General features: G+C 35.3%; 1 protein-coding gene across 11 annotated transcripts in view; it reads right to left on the bottom strand.

Annotated features, from left to right (window-relative positions):
* unc-104 (kinesin family member unc-104) overlaps positions 1–17,737 on the bottom strand; it is a 192,674-nt gene that overhangs the window by 46,100 nt on the left and 128,837 nt on the right. For 5 of the 11 annotated variants that reach the window (XM_083132594.1, XM_083132593.1, XM_083132596.1 and 2 more), the window contains 4 exons: positions 14,543–14,715; positions 10,582–10,760; positions 4,586–4,723; positions 879–1,016 (listed from right to left, as the gene is read on the bottom strand). In XM_083132594.1, the coding sequence (XP_082988720.1) occupies positions 879–1,016; positions 4,586–4,723; positions 10,582–10,760; positions 14,543–14,715 (628 nt within the window). The remainder of the gene's footprint in view (positions 1–878; positions 1,017–4,585; positions 4,724–10,581; positions 10,761–14,542; positions 14,716–17,737) is intronic. The other 6 variants (XM_083132600.1, XM_083132601.1, XM_083132603.1 and 3 more) reach the window with 3 other exon arrangements.

The raw sequence follows: 17,737 nt of genomic DNA, 5'->3' as shown, positions 1-17,737 counted from the left end.
GACATTTGCAATTTTATTTTGGTTTGGTAGAATATCACTAATCAGTATAGATAAATTTCACATCAGTATTGGACCATCACTATTCTGCATAATTCACAATACTTTATGGACTGAATATCTAATTTCTATGTAATTATTAGAGCAGATTCATAGGCACTTACAAAAAAAATGTAAACCAGGCAGGCAAGTAGGCACAAAATGATGAAAATAGGCACTTATTATAGACTTGCTTTATGTATTAATGCAACCTGGACTGCATTTGGCAGATTAGCGAGGCTCTGGCATCTGGACTCACATCCAGTATAATCTTGTGTGGGGTTCGTGTTGTATTTCTGATTGTTCCATCATCCACCATTCATCCTCATCTTCATGATTAGACAAAGAGGCAGAAAAGTGAAGTAAAATAAACTAAATCAATCAAGCAGTCTTTGTGATAGCAAAAATTCTTGACCACAAATATATTTCTTTGACCTTTCATTGACTTGTTGGCCTACTTGTTGATTTCTTTACTTTTTCTCGACTTTCATGACTTGCTTGACTGGTAGACATTTCGTTAATCCTGATGATGATGATGAATGGTGATTAGACAAACATTTATGATGGGATACTCACAATAATACTCTGAATGTCAGTACAAAGATGATGAATTCACTACTCAATCACCAGTTTAATTATGGTTTATTTTCGCTGGGTCTAAGTTGATTGATGTACAAATTACGATAAAACTCAAAAATAAAAAAAGGCACAAGCCCAAAAATAGGCAGCAAACATAAAATTCCAAACTTGAAAATTAACTGGATCAAAACGAGGCACAGAATTCCCTTGTGGTGTTAAATATTAAGGGATCTTAATAAGTTACAAACACACATTGTACTCACCTTCCCACCAGACGGAACCATGGGAAACGATCGTAAAATGGATCCCCTCCTGTGAGAGACTCGATATTGTAGTCTGGAGAAGTTGGCGATAACTCTGCTTCATTGTGGTACATTTCTCTCATTAGTTCTAGGCGTTGTCTGAAAGTAAGCCACGAAAAACAAACTAACGTTAATTAAATGTATTAAATGTTATCAGGTGTACGAGGTGTGTTACCATGCCAGCAAAGGCAACATGTAAATCAGAACTAGAAATGCACAATTATGGATGAATATTTTTGTAGTTATTATCCTGTAATGTGTACCGAAGAAAATTACAATATTAACTATTTAGTTACACTAGTACTTACTTATAATAGATTGTCTTTACCCACAATATTATTCACAAACAACATGGAAGGGGAGAGGAGAAGATATTAAAATTTAAAAAAACTGCTTTTCTGACACTTTTGGTTAATCATGATGTCAAAGATGCATGCTGATTAAATGGTACTTATTGATGTACATTCATGAACACTGAAGCTGGGATGGCCTCTCTGATGGTAACATCACTGCCTTGTAATCAAGGGATCCTGGGTTCAATACCTGGTGGAGGCACATAGTGGTTTGTATCACACTTTAAACTGTAGGTCCAGTCCTGATTAGCCTTTCTGTGCATAAAGTGAACTTAAAACGAACTCGCCAAGCCTGGGACTCAAACCTGAAACTTTCGGCAGCAAAATCATGATATGAGCCATTCAGTCAGCAAGGTGGCTCTTTACAGACATGAAACAGACATTATCATATACTGAGAGACAATGTAGCGGGTATAAAAGTTAGGATATCTTAGTCATTCAATGCTTATTAAGTGCATGGTATCAAAATTATTCTTTTACGTACATGTGGAAACTCTTCACCACAAACTGACTGTCAATTTTTCATAGAATAAACATGGAAAATAAACTTGGCAAGGCTAAAATCTTTTTGACTTAATTTAAGACGACCAATAGCAAGCAAAGCAGAATTTAGCTGAAAATGTCAATTTGGTTACTGATGTTAGAAAATACCATTTCGGTCTTCTTACTGCTGAAGGAATACGCTTCATTCATGTCAAAATTAAACTAGAGTCACGTGTTCAGCTGTTGACATCATACAAATTATGTTTACCCTGATGCGACTGGTTTTTCTGGTATATATTCAGTTTCATCACAATTTTTCACGTATGTATTACAAACAGTCTTCATCAAGTTAAATGGGAAGGATAACGTAGAGGATAGGGTGCAAGTGATGCACGAACATTGCTTAAAGCGCAAATAAGCTCTACATCATACGTCCAGTTCAACAGGGAGGTCATGTACATCTCTGGTATGTACGCAGGTGGGGTAACTATGTGGGCCCTCTTTTGCAAGTTCCATGACTACTCAGTGCTCAGGAGATCGTCTTTGAGTTAGGCAAGGTGAGTGAGCGACGGTGTGCCTTTCATCTACAATCCCTTACCATCCGATCTAAATAAAACACATGTGGAGAGAGTATCGGTAATTGTGATTTCTGGCTTGTCTTATTCCTGTACGGTCTCTGCTCGCCAAGAGGATACACAGTTAGTAGAGCTATGGGATGTGATGACACAGCGTCGTGTTGTCCTATAGCTGACGCTGATCCCTCGGGGAGAAGATAGACTAAATGGTGGAGGATCCTGGTACCTTTTGCAAGCCAAGCGAGGGGAAAAGAGACACTAAAATGTAATGATTCATAGGGTATACTTTCCTACTCAAATAATATTTTCTTTCAATTCTTGTAGAAGATAATAATTCTGTGTTACTTGTGAAAAAGTATGTCAATTGCCTACTGATTTTGGTGAACTAGATGACCAAGTGCTCTAAGTGATATAATTTTGATCTTAACATTGAAGTTCCTGGGTTCAAATTATGGCTTGTTAATGGGTGCTCTTTTTGAGTGTCCTTTCATCAATTTCATCTAATCATCACTCATCATCACTGTTGCAATTAGCCAAAAGTGGCAGAAAAGCAACATAAAATAACAACAATACAAGTACATATTTTTGGATTTTGGTCATCATTCACAAATGGCTGCTTATTTTGATCCTAAGCTCAAAATAAACTGCAGTTTTCAATTGGTGATAGGGGATTGAAATATTTTTGTAATAATTAATAATTTTATCTTTTATAAGGATTAAAGTTTATCCTGTTTAAAATATAAAAAAGGGAAGTTAAAAATTGTACTTACGTAAGTGAGTATATTGTTCCTCCTGTAGAACGACGTTTCAGAGATTGACTATCTCCTTCTTCAGGTTCATAAAAAAACTAGGTACTTGACATAGTACTGCGTCAAAAATGTAATATGAGGATTGTGGTTGAGGGTTGGTTTGGATACATTTAAAAAATTATTGGTAGGAATGTCCGAACCTGCAAGTTGCTTTGTTTTTCAAGCAGGTTTCTCAGATTTATAACTTTTTTTAACTTTTTACCATGAATAGGTCTATTGTACAAGTTTTCTTAGGGAACGACATGTTTTTTACGAACTTTTAATAGAAAAAACATAATTTTTTAAATGTATCCAAACCAACCCTCAACCACAATCCTCATATTACATTTTTGACGCAGTACTATGTCAAGTAGCTAATTTTTTTATGAACCTGAAGAAGGAGATAATCAATCTCTGAAACGTCGTTCTACAGGAGGAACAATATACTCACACACGTAAGTACAATTTTTAACTTCCCTTTTTTATATTTTGGATTTGTGAGTAACACGCGAATAATCCACAATATGTTATTTATCCTGTTTGTTGTTTGAATATAAATTAAATTCTCTTCTTTCTGCTTTCTTTATCATTATGTTCTAGATACTCTCCAAATTTCATTATTTCCTGTACATAAATACTCAACACAATAGTGTTTCATGGGAACCCACAAAAGTACCACTACTCCAATACTTCCAATTCAAAGCAATATATTACTGCATAAAAAAAGGAAAACAAATATGAAAAACATACATTAGTAGAACAGGCATATTCGACACACAAACCTACAAAATAATATCAAATAGACAGTCCTTACTAGAAGAAAAATATATGTTTGTATATGTAATTGCAGAGTAAGCAGTAACCTTTAACAAGATATACCCACTTAAAGCAGTCAAGTCATGCCGTGTCTTTCGACACACATTATCGGACAGAAAAAGGGATAGTTTATCGTTATTTTAAAAAAATATATATTTACTGAAAACATCTTCCCTAGAAGAATCTAAAGAAATTCTCCATGACGGAATATGAGACAATCATGCACATAGAGATCATAAGCAGTCATAATACAGCAAAAAACATTACAAACAAAATGAACACTGCTTGGTTGCCGCAAAATACGACCCTTCGTCAAACAAAACTTGGCACTGAAGCAGAAACCGTGAGAGGAACAGCTAGGTGCAACAATCCTACAAATACAGAAGCATCTTATTCAGACAGTATAGCTAAAAAATAATAATAAATTTTATAAAGGCGTTAAGGAGAAAATGTACTGCTTTATCTTCATTTACCAACAAACTTCGGCACATGTTGAAAATACTAGGAAGAGAATGTACACAAGCTAGTTAGACACGTGCTGCCAACCAGCATACATTGTGCAATACCATGCCAGCAAATCGGGGCACAGCTAAGAGAGATACAAGGTTACTGGAAGCTAATGAAATATGCCAACAGTGAGAGCAAGCACCAACCTCGACGGCAAAAGATTTGCAAGGGAGAACTTCTGATTAGCACAAACAGAGAGACATTGGAAAAAATCGTCTTTGGGCTCCGGGGTGCCTGGGCTAAGATCTTCATTGTAAATTTGTCGCATAAGTTCCAAGCGATGTCTACAATACAGGAAATTGGGTATTAACATTCTAAATTGTACATACTGTTAAGTGAACACCAAACAACATTCCTATTATTTGTTTATTACAAAAAAACATACAGAACCTGTATTGTAGACAAAGTTTGCACTACTTTTCAAGGTACCTCAAACTGCCTTCCAGGTTGGTCAATTTTGGGTTGTCTATTTTCTCTTAATCTTACAAAACATTACTTTAATAACACACATTAAAAATAGACTTCTACTATTTTCTACAATTGCTACTGTTAAAACAAACTTTGTCTACAATGTACAGCCTTATGTGGACAAATCTAAAATTTATTCTAGCGACCAAGAAATTAATCGAGATCATTCAAGCAATTTCACAGCCATAATATAAAATTGCAGTTCTAATCATAACCGTGTACAAAGCTTGCTCAATATGCTTGATATCTACAAATACAGCGTAAGTCAAAATGATGTTCCCAATTTCGTTCATTTCTTATACGAAAGGTAATGAGCTTTTCTTACATACGTAATTTTTTTTTATGGAATATAATCTCAAAAAGTTTTTTCTTTCTATTGCAGACTCGTAGTTGCACTTTCGACCAGCAGGAGGCAGTTTAGTCACAGTGAAGAAAATGGCTATTACTGGACAGCAGAAAGCATTCCGTATTCTGGATTTTCATACCAATAAGTCTGTCGTGCTTGTTCAGCGGCATTTCCGAACAAGATTTGGGGTTGGTTGCCCGACCCTGTGGCTGAGTGGTTAGCACATCGCGCTGCGACGCCAAGGGTCCCGGGTTCGAATCCCGGTCGGGTATGGTTGTTTGTGAATGTCCATTTTCATCCATTTCATCATTTCATCACTCATCCCCATCTTCGCAAATTAGCCAAGAGGCACAAAACGCGAAGTAAAAAAAACTAAATCAATCAATCAATCAAGATTTGGGGTTGAACCCCCTTCTGGCAAGTCCATTAGAAAATTGCGCATCATTGCAGCCATAGCCGACTTGGACCCTGACATGCTAGGAAGAGAGTGGCAGGAACTTGATTATAGACTAGATGTGTGTTGTGTAACACATGGATCGTACGTAGAACATTTATAATATGCCAGGGAAAAACTTTTTGAGTTATTCAATCTGTGTGTGTAATCTCGGTCATTTACGTACCATTACAATGAAATAAATAGAGACTGAAATCTGGAACATCGTTTTGACTTACGCTGTATTTCTTCGCAACACTGGGCTCTCTGAACTCTGTTGACAAGCAAAAGAAACAAAACAAGAGTTCTTAGCATTTCAAAGTCTTTAAAAGCTTCATACGAGCCCAGTCAAAATGGTGGATGATGATGACTTCTTATCAATGTGAGGAAGGACAACATGAAGAATGATGTTACAAATCAGAGCATTGGCAGGTATTTTTCTTTTCAACTGCTGAAGTAATGGCCTAAAAATAAACTTTGTATGTACAGCCCTTTCAGGGTTGAGGCCCGCCACGTGGATTTCAACTGGACGATGCATTGTCGACTTCTATCATTTCTCTCTGGTTTTCTAGACCAGAGCTACTGCACTTTTTCAAGTAGTTCCGAAACTGTATTCACGATGATGGGTCAACAGTTGGTCCTACAGTATAAATTTGGATCCGAACCACAAAGAAATATGCCTCCAAAGGAGGATTGAACCAGAGACCCCTTTGTTTATTTATTTTACTCCTATCTGATTGTTCAGTTTACCATGGTAATGGGAGGAACTATGGTAATACCTAGGGCCCGGGACTTTATGTCCTATAAAACTGTAAAATATGTATGTAATTGTCATATAAATTGGAAAATATGTCATGAAACATTATAAATATGTCAGAAAAATGCAGAAATATTCCCAGTAAAGCCAAAAATATGCACAACAGTACTCTCGAATTTCTCCCATACCCGATAGAGTAGAGTAGGGGCTGTAATGTACTGAATGTTATTTTTACTTTTGACTGATTTTTGTGAAAAGCGAAAAAGGCAAAGAAATGAGAACGAAACTTCTTCACTTCCCGTGCAACAATGAGAGAGAACACTTTGCCTCAATAATGTTTGCATGGCTATCAATTGTCGGCGGGATAAAAAAAAGTGGGGTATTATTGTTCTGTACTAAGAACAATGTACCTTTCCATATCCTGCCATCGACAATATGAACTATCCGTTGTGCTAAAGCTACGAAGAAAAAATTATGAAATAAACAATTATGTGCAAGAGAATTACAAAATTATACAGAAATATGTCTTATTACAACAAAATTGAAGAAATATATTGTAAAAATGCGAAATTGGTGAAATATGTCAAAATATGCTTTGTCAAGTTTGTCTATTTCGGCTGATTTTCATCAGATATGTAAAGATCTCACCCCAATAATAGATCCGAAGCCAATTGAAAAATATGTTATAACATAAAGTCCCGGGCCCTAGTAATAACATACAATTATAACCAGCTATTCCAGTCCTGGACCCCAAGTTTCATAAAATAATCTCTACAACATGGAATTCAAGTTGGTTCCTGTTCACAGTGCCATAAAATGTTTATATAAGACAGTGCAAGTGTAAGTTAGAATTGATTTTTGGCGAGGTGGGGTAACCCATGGTGTAACAGCCCATGAGGGCCAGTGCCTACATACCGACTGCAGGCCTCACTCCAACCAGAGGTGGGAGATCATCCATCCAACCCTCGGTTGTAGGTTTCCATGTCTGGGTTATGCTACTCACTCAAAGCTCCCTAATTTCCTCACGATGGTAGGTGCACACCGATCCAAAATCTCAGGAGAAAGGTTGTTACGCTTTCCCCAAGAAGACTCGAACCTGTGCGTGTCACATATTCTGATCCCAAAGCTTATGCCTTAAGACTGCATGGCCACTGTGCGGGACTTGGCGAGGTGAGGTACCCGACTGACATTTGCCCCCTCAACTGTAACTTCTGGACCTGCCACTGATTGGCACAAATAGATTATTGAATCTGTAAACTTTTATCATATTGGTCCATCTCTAGTAGAAATTGTCATATCAATTTCTTCTCAACATATTACATCATTAAACAATATTCTTCCTTGATGATATCTGTATTCTGCAAGGGCACACATGTGCTATGTAAAGTATCCATCAGTTGCTCCTTACTGTACTCATTATTCTAACATGCCAGTTATTTGCATTCAGCCAACATGCTGTGCTTTCAACTTCAGCATCTACAGTGTATTAATACTGACCAAGCTTTGCACTTTCTATTGACTGTGAGTATAAAACAAACAGCCTAAATTCAATGCAAAATTAATTATGTACTAGTTCACAAAATTTCAATTAGATTCTTTTAGGGAAGACATCACTTCACAGAACCTCTTACAATATTAATAATACAGACTCCCAAGTTTATAGCAATAAAAACCATGCATATATATATATATATCTATATCATAATTTATAATTTTAAAAAAGCTCAGCAAATTGAAATGGATAAAAGGAAAACAATTGTCATGCTACAGCATTTATCCAAATATACTGAGGTGGAAAGCTAAGTAAATTAGCTTAAAATTATAAATGAGTTTACCATTGCACCATCTTCTGGCCTGAAATGTACAATGCTGTAACCTATAATTTAAACCAGTGGATGATGACACACAATTACTGAATAATATAGTGTTTCCAAATGCAGTATGTTAACAATATTAACCTAAATTATTATTCCACTTTGCCGATAAGGATATGACAAACACATTCTTTACTGAATTTCTTTTAAGGTGCAGTAGAGGATGAATGAATGAAACAAAAAAAATGGCAATGCCTAAAGCTCTCATTATCCTGTACCTACAATTTAAAGAGGAATGCAAGCCAGGGGACTCAAACACGAACTGTTTTATGCATCCTATATATATCTACATTAATTTCTTCAGCTGTTTAACATCTCAAAGATGAAACTGAACATAAAATGATAAATGCATATTTAATACATCATACAATATTAGTTACCTTGCATATATGCACCAACATTAAGTTTTCCCATTATTTTTTGGTTTTCTTACATATTGCATAACATGGAAATTCTGTTCATATATGAATGAGAAACATGTTTCAAAATGATCTCAGCTGTGTAAATATGTGTGCTAATTTGTTGAAAGCATATGTTCCAGCAAAATGAATTATTATTAATTTTTAAAGTTAAGTACATAATAATTAACAACTAATTGTGGTTCTTTTGAGAAAAATAGAGTAGTAAATTGTTTATTCACTACAACTGTTAATTCGAATTTAGTGCAAAATTCAGCTATTTTAATGTCTAAATATGCAATTTCTTTTTCAAAGCAAACCCCATTGCAATAATTCAAAGAACATTTGCATCAGATCTGTAACATATAGGATATCTGTATTAGTTAAATTTTCTTATCGGTTCATCCATAATATATAAAATGGCAGTTTCCCATGCATATAGCACCATGCCATAAAGGCACATTTAGGGGATGTGGGGATAGAGCCCCACAATTCTCGATCTCTGCCATGTTGGAGGTGTAATCAGCACAACACTCCAGTCACCCATTGATTTGAGGCTGGGTGAGCCCCGCTTTATGTGAGGACAAGGCCTGAAAAACTCCAGCCTTAGATCACCCATCCCAGGAACTGAACCCGGGTCTCCCACGTGACAGTCAGATACCCTATTCACTAGACCACCATGGCTTTTCCATGATATATATATACTTCTAAAAAAAAAATTGTAAAGTTGATACATGTCACATCAGATGTTGACAACTGAATGAAAGTAAACTACACCCCAATTTGTATTGTTGTTGATTTAAAAAAAAAAAAGACTCACATGTATTGCTGGATATTGAAGATAGTACTAAAGATATCAAAATTTCCACTATAAATTTCAATTCAACGATATGCTCTGAATTGAATCCAATTTACAATTACAGCAAACAGATTGCTGTAAATTATGTGACGGTACAGATCAGGGTGCAAAATCATTGAAGACTAATTGGGGGGGAAAGAGAAAGATCTTAATCTACAACCCCCTCTCCACACAAACATACATATAAATTATTTGATATACATATTTATAATGTTATTAAAAGTAAAAATATACTAAATTAAAAATATATTGTTATTATTATTAATTACAAATAAAGAAATCAATTTGTTACTTTCATATATATATATATCAGATATTATTAACTGGCAAACTAATTCCTTTACTAACTGGTTAAAGGTGTTACTAAATTATGAAATAGTTGAAGTGGTTTTATATATGTAAGTTTTTAAATAGTTTTTGCTTTATGTTAATATAAATCAATTAGATTACATAATTATTACTGTCTTGTATTCTTGTTTTACTATTATTGTGCATATTGATAGAGATTTTGATTAGATCTCTTGAGAGAGAGAAGCATTTAACACTCACAACCACACTAACTTGTGTGTGTGTTCGATATTATTCTTAGTAAAGTATATTTGAAATTAAGTAATTCCTGATTTTTTGTTTGTGTTTGTTGTAACAAAAACCCTCCCCCGGAAATTTTTGGTACAGGGATTTTTGAGGCTAAGATGGTTGGTGTGGGGGGAAATCCCCCATCCCCCCAGGATTTCGCACCCTGATATGGATTTACCTCCTTAGATAGAAACAAATTTCTTGTAAAAATATTATCATGTTTGCTTGTGCTTGTCGATATTGCTGAGAATAGTAGAAAAAATCTCAACAGTACATAATAATGACATAAATGTCTAAATTTGGCGCTACTGCAGAATTTTCTACATAAGAAGTAAGCCAATGTGGAAAATCAAACTACAGCTCATGATTCACGAGAGGGAGGATACCTACCAGATAAATTCTCACTACTCTATCGGAAATTCTTGTATTACCTCAATTTTTCCAGCGTCCAGTAGTGTGTTGCACCGTTCTTGGTGTCCTGAACCTCCACAGCTACGATAGTTCTGGGATATGGTCGTTCATCATCATCCTCATCATCCAAGATGGGTATAAGGTCAGCAGGCAAAGGTGAATACAATGTATCTGTCAGTAGGATGAACTGGAACTGAACCTATGGGACAAATTACATTTTTATAACACACATATATATATATATATATATAAAAAACATTGCTGTAATTAAAATACACTATTTACTAGGGCTGAGCTGATACCATTGATATCGGTATCAGAAAGTATCGGTTGAAATTTATTTACCGATACTGGTCAATATCTTGCTGGCATTTTGGTCTATCATTAGGTCCCCAAAAATGTCACGCAGCTCTTTCGCGGAGACTAATTTTCCTAGAAATTATGCAAAATTCGAAGTTTCATTTAATTTTCCACTAGCTTTGTGTCGGAAAAACTGGAGGGAGGGAGGGAGGGAGAGGGAGGGGGAGGGGGAGAGGGAGAGAGAGAGGGAGAGAGAGAGGGGGAGGGAGGGAGAGAGAGGGGGAGAGAGGGAGGGAGAGGAGAGAGAGAGAGAGAGAGAGAGAGAGAGAGAGAGAGAGAGAGAGAGAAATTCTGTGATAATTGTTGTAATCCCGTCTTACCAGGGATCTGAGGTCACAGGGATGCTTCAGTAATACATTTTAGGTAGAGCTTAAATATACTTGTGAGTTGAACCTGCTCCGACTAAGAGGAATGGGATATGGAAGGTTGAATTTAAAGGTTATTTACGCTTGTTCATACCTGGTAGGCGAATGATGTTTTTTGTCCAGATGCTTCTTGTAGACTGAATTGAGACTGATGTCAAGGTTCGATACTGTGACCCTTGACTCACTATTCTGAGCAATCCCGTGCGAATGGCTGCATGCTTATGCAGCCATAAACTTCGTACACCGTCGTCGTGGTTTAGTTAGAGGCTGAGCTTGCTTTTATAATATTTTGCTTCGAAAGGTTATTACAACTTTTACACATAATTTAATATTCTTATGAATCTGGAATATTTTAAAGTAAAAATCTCGGTGCATTGATGCTTATATTTAGAGTGGGATACCTACACACTAATATTAATAAATATTTTAACAACTTTTAATTATTACAATTTTTTGATTTGATTTGATTTACTTTATTTTACTTCGCGTTTTGTGCCTCTTGGCTAATTTGCGAAGATGGAGATGGGTGATGAAATTATGAAATTGATGAATGGACATTCACAAACAACCATGCCCAAGCAGGATTCGAACCCGGGATCCTTGGTGTCGCAGCGCGATGTGCTAACCACTCAGCCACAGGGGCCGGCAATTATTATAATTTTCAAGTACCATTATCGGTGAGAGTATCGGCATCGGTTCAGTGTGGTATGTGTGTGTGTACAGTCACGGACATTTCTTGAGCTTGCTGAAAGTTGACGAAATCCTCGCAACCCAGAAATACAGTGTGGTCTGTAAGTTCCCGGACTAAGGCAATAATAAATTCAAAGTCAAAGGCGTATGAGTTTTGACTGTTGATTTACTCAAAATAGGATCGATTTGATGTGATACATTGCTCAGCATGAGTTTTCAATCTCTTCATGGCCTCAGAAAAGTCTTCTGTTGGAAGTGTCTTGAGTTGTCGGTCACAGCCTTCTGGATCTCCTTAATCAAGTCGAATCTTGAACCCCTCAGGTGCATTTTCAGTTTTGGGAAGAGGAAATAGTCCGGAGGAGACAGATCTAGTGAAGAAGGTGGATGATGCAACGTGGAGAGTTGCTTTTCAGTGAGGAACTGGCGATTTATTGATGCCGAATAAGCAAGGCGTTTTCGTGGAGCAGGAAAAAATCACGAGAGGTGAAGAGGTCTGGGCAAACTCGTTGGATTCGAGCTAGCAAGCGTTTTAACGCTTCCTGATAGAATTCCTTATTTACTGTTCTACCTGGAGGCACGAATTCTTTGTGAATGATGCCACTGCTATCGAAAAACACGAACATAGTCTTCACCACATTCTATATGAAAGTCAATATGTTTAGCCTTTTAGGTGAAAGTACAGTTGACAAGGGAAAGCCACCTGCTAGAAAGTTCCAGAACAACTTTTCTAATAGTCTGGAGGGAGTAATGTTTGTGTGTATATATAATGCCCTGTTTTTGTATCTTGTTACTTTTGTACTTGATACAGAGTCTGAAGAAGACCTTGCTAGAAGGTTGAAACGTTACGTTTAGTTTATGTTTTTAATAAAATAAATTACTACCTTGGTCAGCATATTTAGTTTTTCACAGACAAATGTGTAGCTACAGCTACAGAAGCTGGTCACATGATAAGATTGTGCTAGAATTATGTCACCCAGTTGCAGTGTTGCCAACTGTTACAGGTGTGGACCCAATAATTGGTGAGGGAAAATCATAATTTCAGGCCTTGGCTGTTATATGAAAACTAGAGCTAGGATGAAAATTTCAATGTCATTTTCAAATTCATTGATTCTGAATTAGTATAGATTAGCTAGTCTTGTTTCCATAACATTTTGTGTGTTGAACAGTGTTATCAGCATTGGTATCAGGAGCGGTGCCAAGGGGGTGCAAGGGGGGTGCTTGTGTGCCCCTTAATTTTCTTCCGCACCCCTACGTTCAACTGAAAACACTAACATTAATATGTAATATTATGTTATGTCGTCATATTGAGCATTACGAATTTGAATATATCCTAAAATCCTACGTTCAAACAAGGTAAAAAAAGCAACTCTAATTAAAACACATACAACCAAAATAATAAAAGAAATAATTCCAATAAATAAATCCAATATCATTTACTATAAAAAGGATATTTATCTTCATTTTTGAATCCTAAATTCAATGCACTTCTCTGCCATTATACTAATTATTATTAATCAATATACTGAAGTAAGACCGTTATTATTGTATGCAACAGGCATGCACTGAAAGAGGTGCCGATACTTTTCTGTACTGGAGGCAGCCTCTGTAAAGATCAGCGGCCGTTTTTTTTTCATTCGGCAGCATTGTTGTTATGAATTTTTTCTTCTTTGTTTCTTCGTGGTTTCTGATAATTGCCTATAGCTTAATGTGAGTTGTTTTTTGCTTTTTTGAATTGTTGATAAACAGTTTATTTTCTGCCTACTTGTTCTTCTTTACACTGGAGAAAAAATTTCAGCTGCTTTTAAGGTATCAGCAGGTCGTGCTTGGGAAATTATTTAATGCGAGTTGTAACATGAAGGGTAGTTTTCTTCTTAATACGCTCTTGTATTTGTTCCACGTAACATGTATAGTAAACGTACCATTCCAACTTTTTCAAAAACTGTTAGGAAGAGGCCCAATGTTCACGAAGAAATTTTACAGTTCGTTGTTGGTGATAGTGCGGCAGAAGGGATTTTAAAGATGACACAGTTCCTGTGCTCTTCGCATTTTGTCTTGTAGCAGACGGAAGGTATAATGTACGCATACTATGTATTTCGTACCTCTATTCGTTACATTGAAAAGGTTCAAAAATTATGTTTTTAAGAGCAGGATATTTTATTTTGTATTTCACTACATAGTTCAATAAGACTGCAACGTGTATCTGAATGTTTACACTGTATGACCACTTTCTTGGAGTAGAAGACTTAATACATATTATCATGAACGTCCCGGGGGAGGGGGCAGCATCCCTGGAAAATGTCAATGTAAAGTTATATTTTTCACACATATATTTCAATTTCAGTCAGTAATTTATGTTAATCAGTGGCGGTGATTAGGGTTGCAGTTGCCCCCCGCTTTTTGCTTTTTTTGCCCCCCCCCCATGCTAAACCTTATCTACCAAGGGAAAGTGAACTGTCCTTGCTCCCCCCCGTTTTGAAAGGTTGCATGCGTGTTTCATGTTTCCTTATTTTTGAAAAATCCTGGCACTGCCGCTGATTGGTATGCATACCTTATCTTAAAAACTTACCTTTTTCTTCAGCTCTACAGAAATGGCATTCGCTTCCTTCAGGAATATGGCATTCCCCCACAGATCATCGCGTAGAGACGTGAACTGATGGAACTTCCACTTGCGGAAAGCCCATGCAGCCAGCTGGAACTCTCGGTCACCCCAGTTGCACTCTGCGTCAAACAAGGGGTTTACTGAAATGCCATTAGGCCTGCTGTAGTTACACAATACTCACAGGTAAATATATCAACATTTCTAGCTACAACAGCTGTGCATTACAATGGTGCATCATCAAAAATGTAGGTTTTCACAATGTACCTATTAAAGAAAATAGTTCTCTCGCTGTCAATTCTCCACTTACAATTGTGTTCCTTCAGTTGGGGTGGTATATATTGAAGTTATATGTAAAAATCTATATTATAACTTACTGACCAAAAACTGGATGAACAGGGAAATAAGATACTAAAAGTATACTACGAAAAGTATTACAAGAAGGTTGACAAGATAGAAGCAGTACTTTCTTAATTTCCATAGCACTGTATATAATTTAAATAAGGGAACAGGTAAAAGGGACAAAAAATATTTAAAGAAGGAATTGGTACTTTATCAGTATTGGCTAATATAGCCAATATATTTGCCACAAAATATAACTTTAAAGTTGCATCTATAACTTTGGATGGTAGGATTATTCAGAAATTCCCAGCAAGTTCTAATGCAAATTTAATTAAGGAAATCAATGTTCAATCAACGCCCTCTCTCTTTGCATATTCTGAAAGCTTAGGGTTCATCGTGCCGATTACGCACCAATACCTAGCGCTAGATTTACTTAAACGCAATGCTGTTTCTGTGGCAGAAAGTCTAGGGTGTATGTTGTGATGATCCAAAATTATATCACTTTATGTATCACGGCACTTGCCTTGATTGTCTTCAATTGCCTTGTTGCATATGGATCAAATACTAAATTACTTGATAAGCTTGGTATTTTAGGAAATGTTAATAGGCCTGAGATATGGATCAGCTTGGTGGCTATATGACAGGTGGCTCGATTCATGCAAGTGTTCCAGTATCTAATTTAGAGTTTGTGACTATTGACCCTTCATCGTTCAATGCTGGTTGTGGAGGAATAAATGCATATTTTGGAGGTTTTGGTTATATCAACGGTAGGCAGCTGAAGGAGTTATTTAAGAATATAGGCAGTAAAACAACTTTGTCAGTATAATTTAAACTCAGTATTGGCGCAATAGGTAACTATGGTGCTATGTTGAAAAGGAAATTTAAATTTACATATACTGATAACTTTATAATTATTATATTGATAATAATGAAAAGAAAGAAGAAGAAAAAAACTAGAAACAACAAAAATTACAATAGCATCAAATTATGCAATTATTTACAAGAACATTTATAACATATAAATGTTATTTATATGTAGAAAACATTTCTTTATTATCTCCTTGTGAGACAGAGCAAGTTTTTCACTAAATATTTGAGTATGCGTCAGTTCTACATCTGAGCACACTCAACATGTCAGATTCCTCAATCAGGTCCACAAGATGGCTTCCTTCAATTTTCAAAACTTCACATTTGGCTTGTTCACATTCAAAATGTAGAAAATATTACACTCACTTAGTCTTATTTCTCATAACATTTCATTTTAGATAATGCAATATTCATTTACTAGCTAGTTAATGCTGATGCCAGCAGATAATAATTTCCTGCTCCCAATTATTAAACTAGGCACTTTACACCAGTTCCAAATATTTTCTTTATCGTTTTACAGATTATTCCATTATAAAAGCATTTCCAAGCTTCTGTTATCAACAAAATGTCTCTATATAGTTTCAACAAACTATTAAAGATTAACTTATCAAGTATAATCTTTCAAAAGATCCAGATTTTTAATGATATCAAACCTTCACCAATCGTCACATTTTTACTTATGTACCATCCATCTTGAGATTCCTTAAAAGTCACAGACAACTAGTATTAGAACAACTAGTTCAAGCCAGATTTTTTAGTATAAGTTATCTTCAATTGTTTTTTGTTTTATATTTTTGTCCATAACTGCTTAACACCTTGAATGTTTGTTTAGTAAATGTACATATTTGCTCTGTTACAGCTATTTTACTATGTATATCACAATATACTTATTTAATGATTACAATTACCATTTTTTGAATGTTAATATAAAATACCAAGTATGACATCATATTAGACATTGAACAATTTTAAAGAGTTGACCTTTGTATATAAACCTTGATGTCAATGCAAATGTACATAATTTCAATAAATTTAATTATAAATTTGAATGTAACTTATCTTGCTTGCCTGAAAGAACACATATGATTGAAGATATTTGTTTTTTCATATTGTCAGTCAAAAATAACTGTTATGAATATGAATTCAGAATATTGCACAATTTGATAATTTTGTCATGATATACAAATTGGCTTTTTTAAACATCATATTTAATGAAATTAGTTTAAATAGTAATTTCAGACACTTAATTGCATTATATGAATAAAATTTTGAGCAATCATATGACTAAATTATTATAGATATAGCACAAATGTGGAACTTTGGACTTAGCCTAACCATTTTCAAATGTAGTTATGACAATGTATTCTTTTTATTGTCATACTGGCGCTCAACAAGGGACGAACCCACAACAGATCTGAGCCCTACTGAGACATTTAACATATAATCATCAATACAATGCCTCTATATTTACAATCTGTTTACATGTTCAGCATTATAATCAATTGAGTGTGACTGAATATTTGTTTTCCAACAATACAACCAGAACTTGTTCATCATGAACCAATACATTTCAACTACCCATAATGAACATTTAGTACATAATAATATTGAAAAACAAAAAACATCAAGTTCGACATACCAACAATTATTATCCAGTAAAGTAACCATTTTTACATAAACAATGTACCTACATAACATTATTATTTATTATCAAACAATGAAGCACCATTCAGAACTTCATTCTCAACCTGAGAGCATAATTTTTATATTAATCTTTATTTAGCCAAAAAATATATTAATAATAATTTTCTACATGTAGAGTAAGTTACCTCTGATCTAAATTTCCCATTAGGAATTGATCCATTCATCTAGCAACATCAGCTAACAAGACAAAAATGTAAGTCCCTGCATCGAAAAGCAAACATCCTCAGATTTACGGAGTGCTGAATATAAGAT

The sequence above is a fragment of the Lepisma saccharinum genome, chromosome 12 (genome assembly GCF_977018435.1).
Source record: "Lepisma saccharinum chromosome 12, izLepSacc3.1, whole genome shotgun sequence".
Classification (NCBI taxonomy): Eukaryota; Metazoa; Arthropoda; class Insecta; order Zygentoma; family Lepismatidae; genus Lepisma; species Lepisma saccharinum.
Note: the sequence above shows the minus strand (reverse complement) of the source record. Positions and strands in the feature narration are given on the sequence as shown.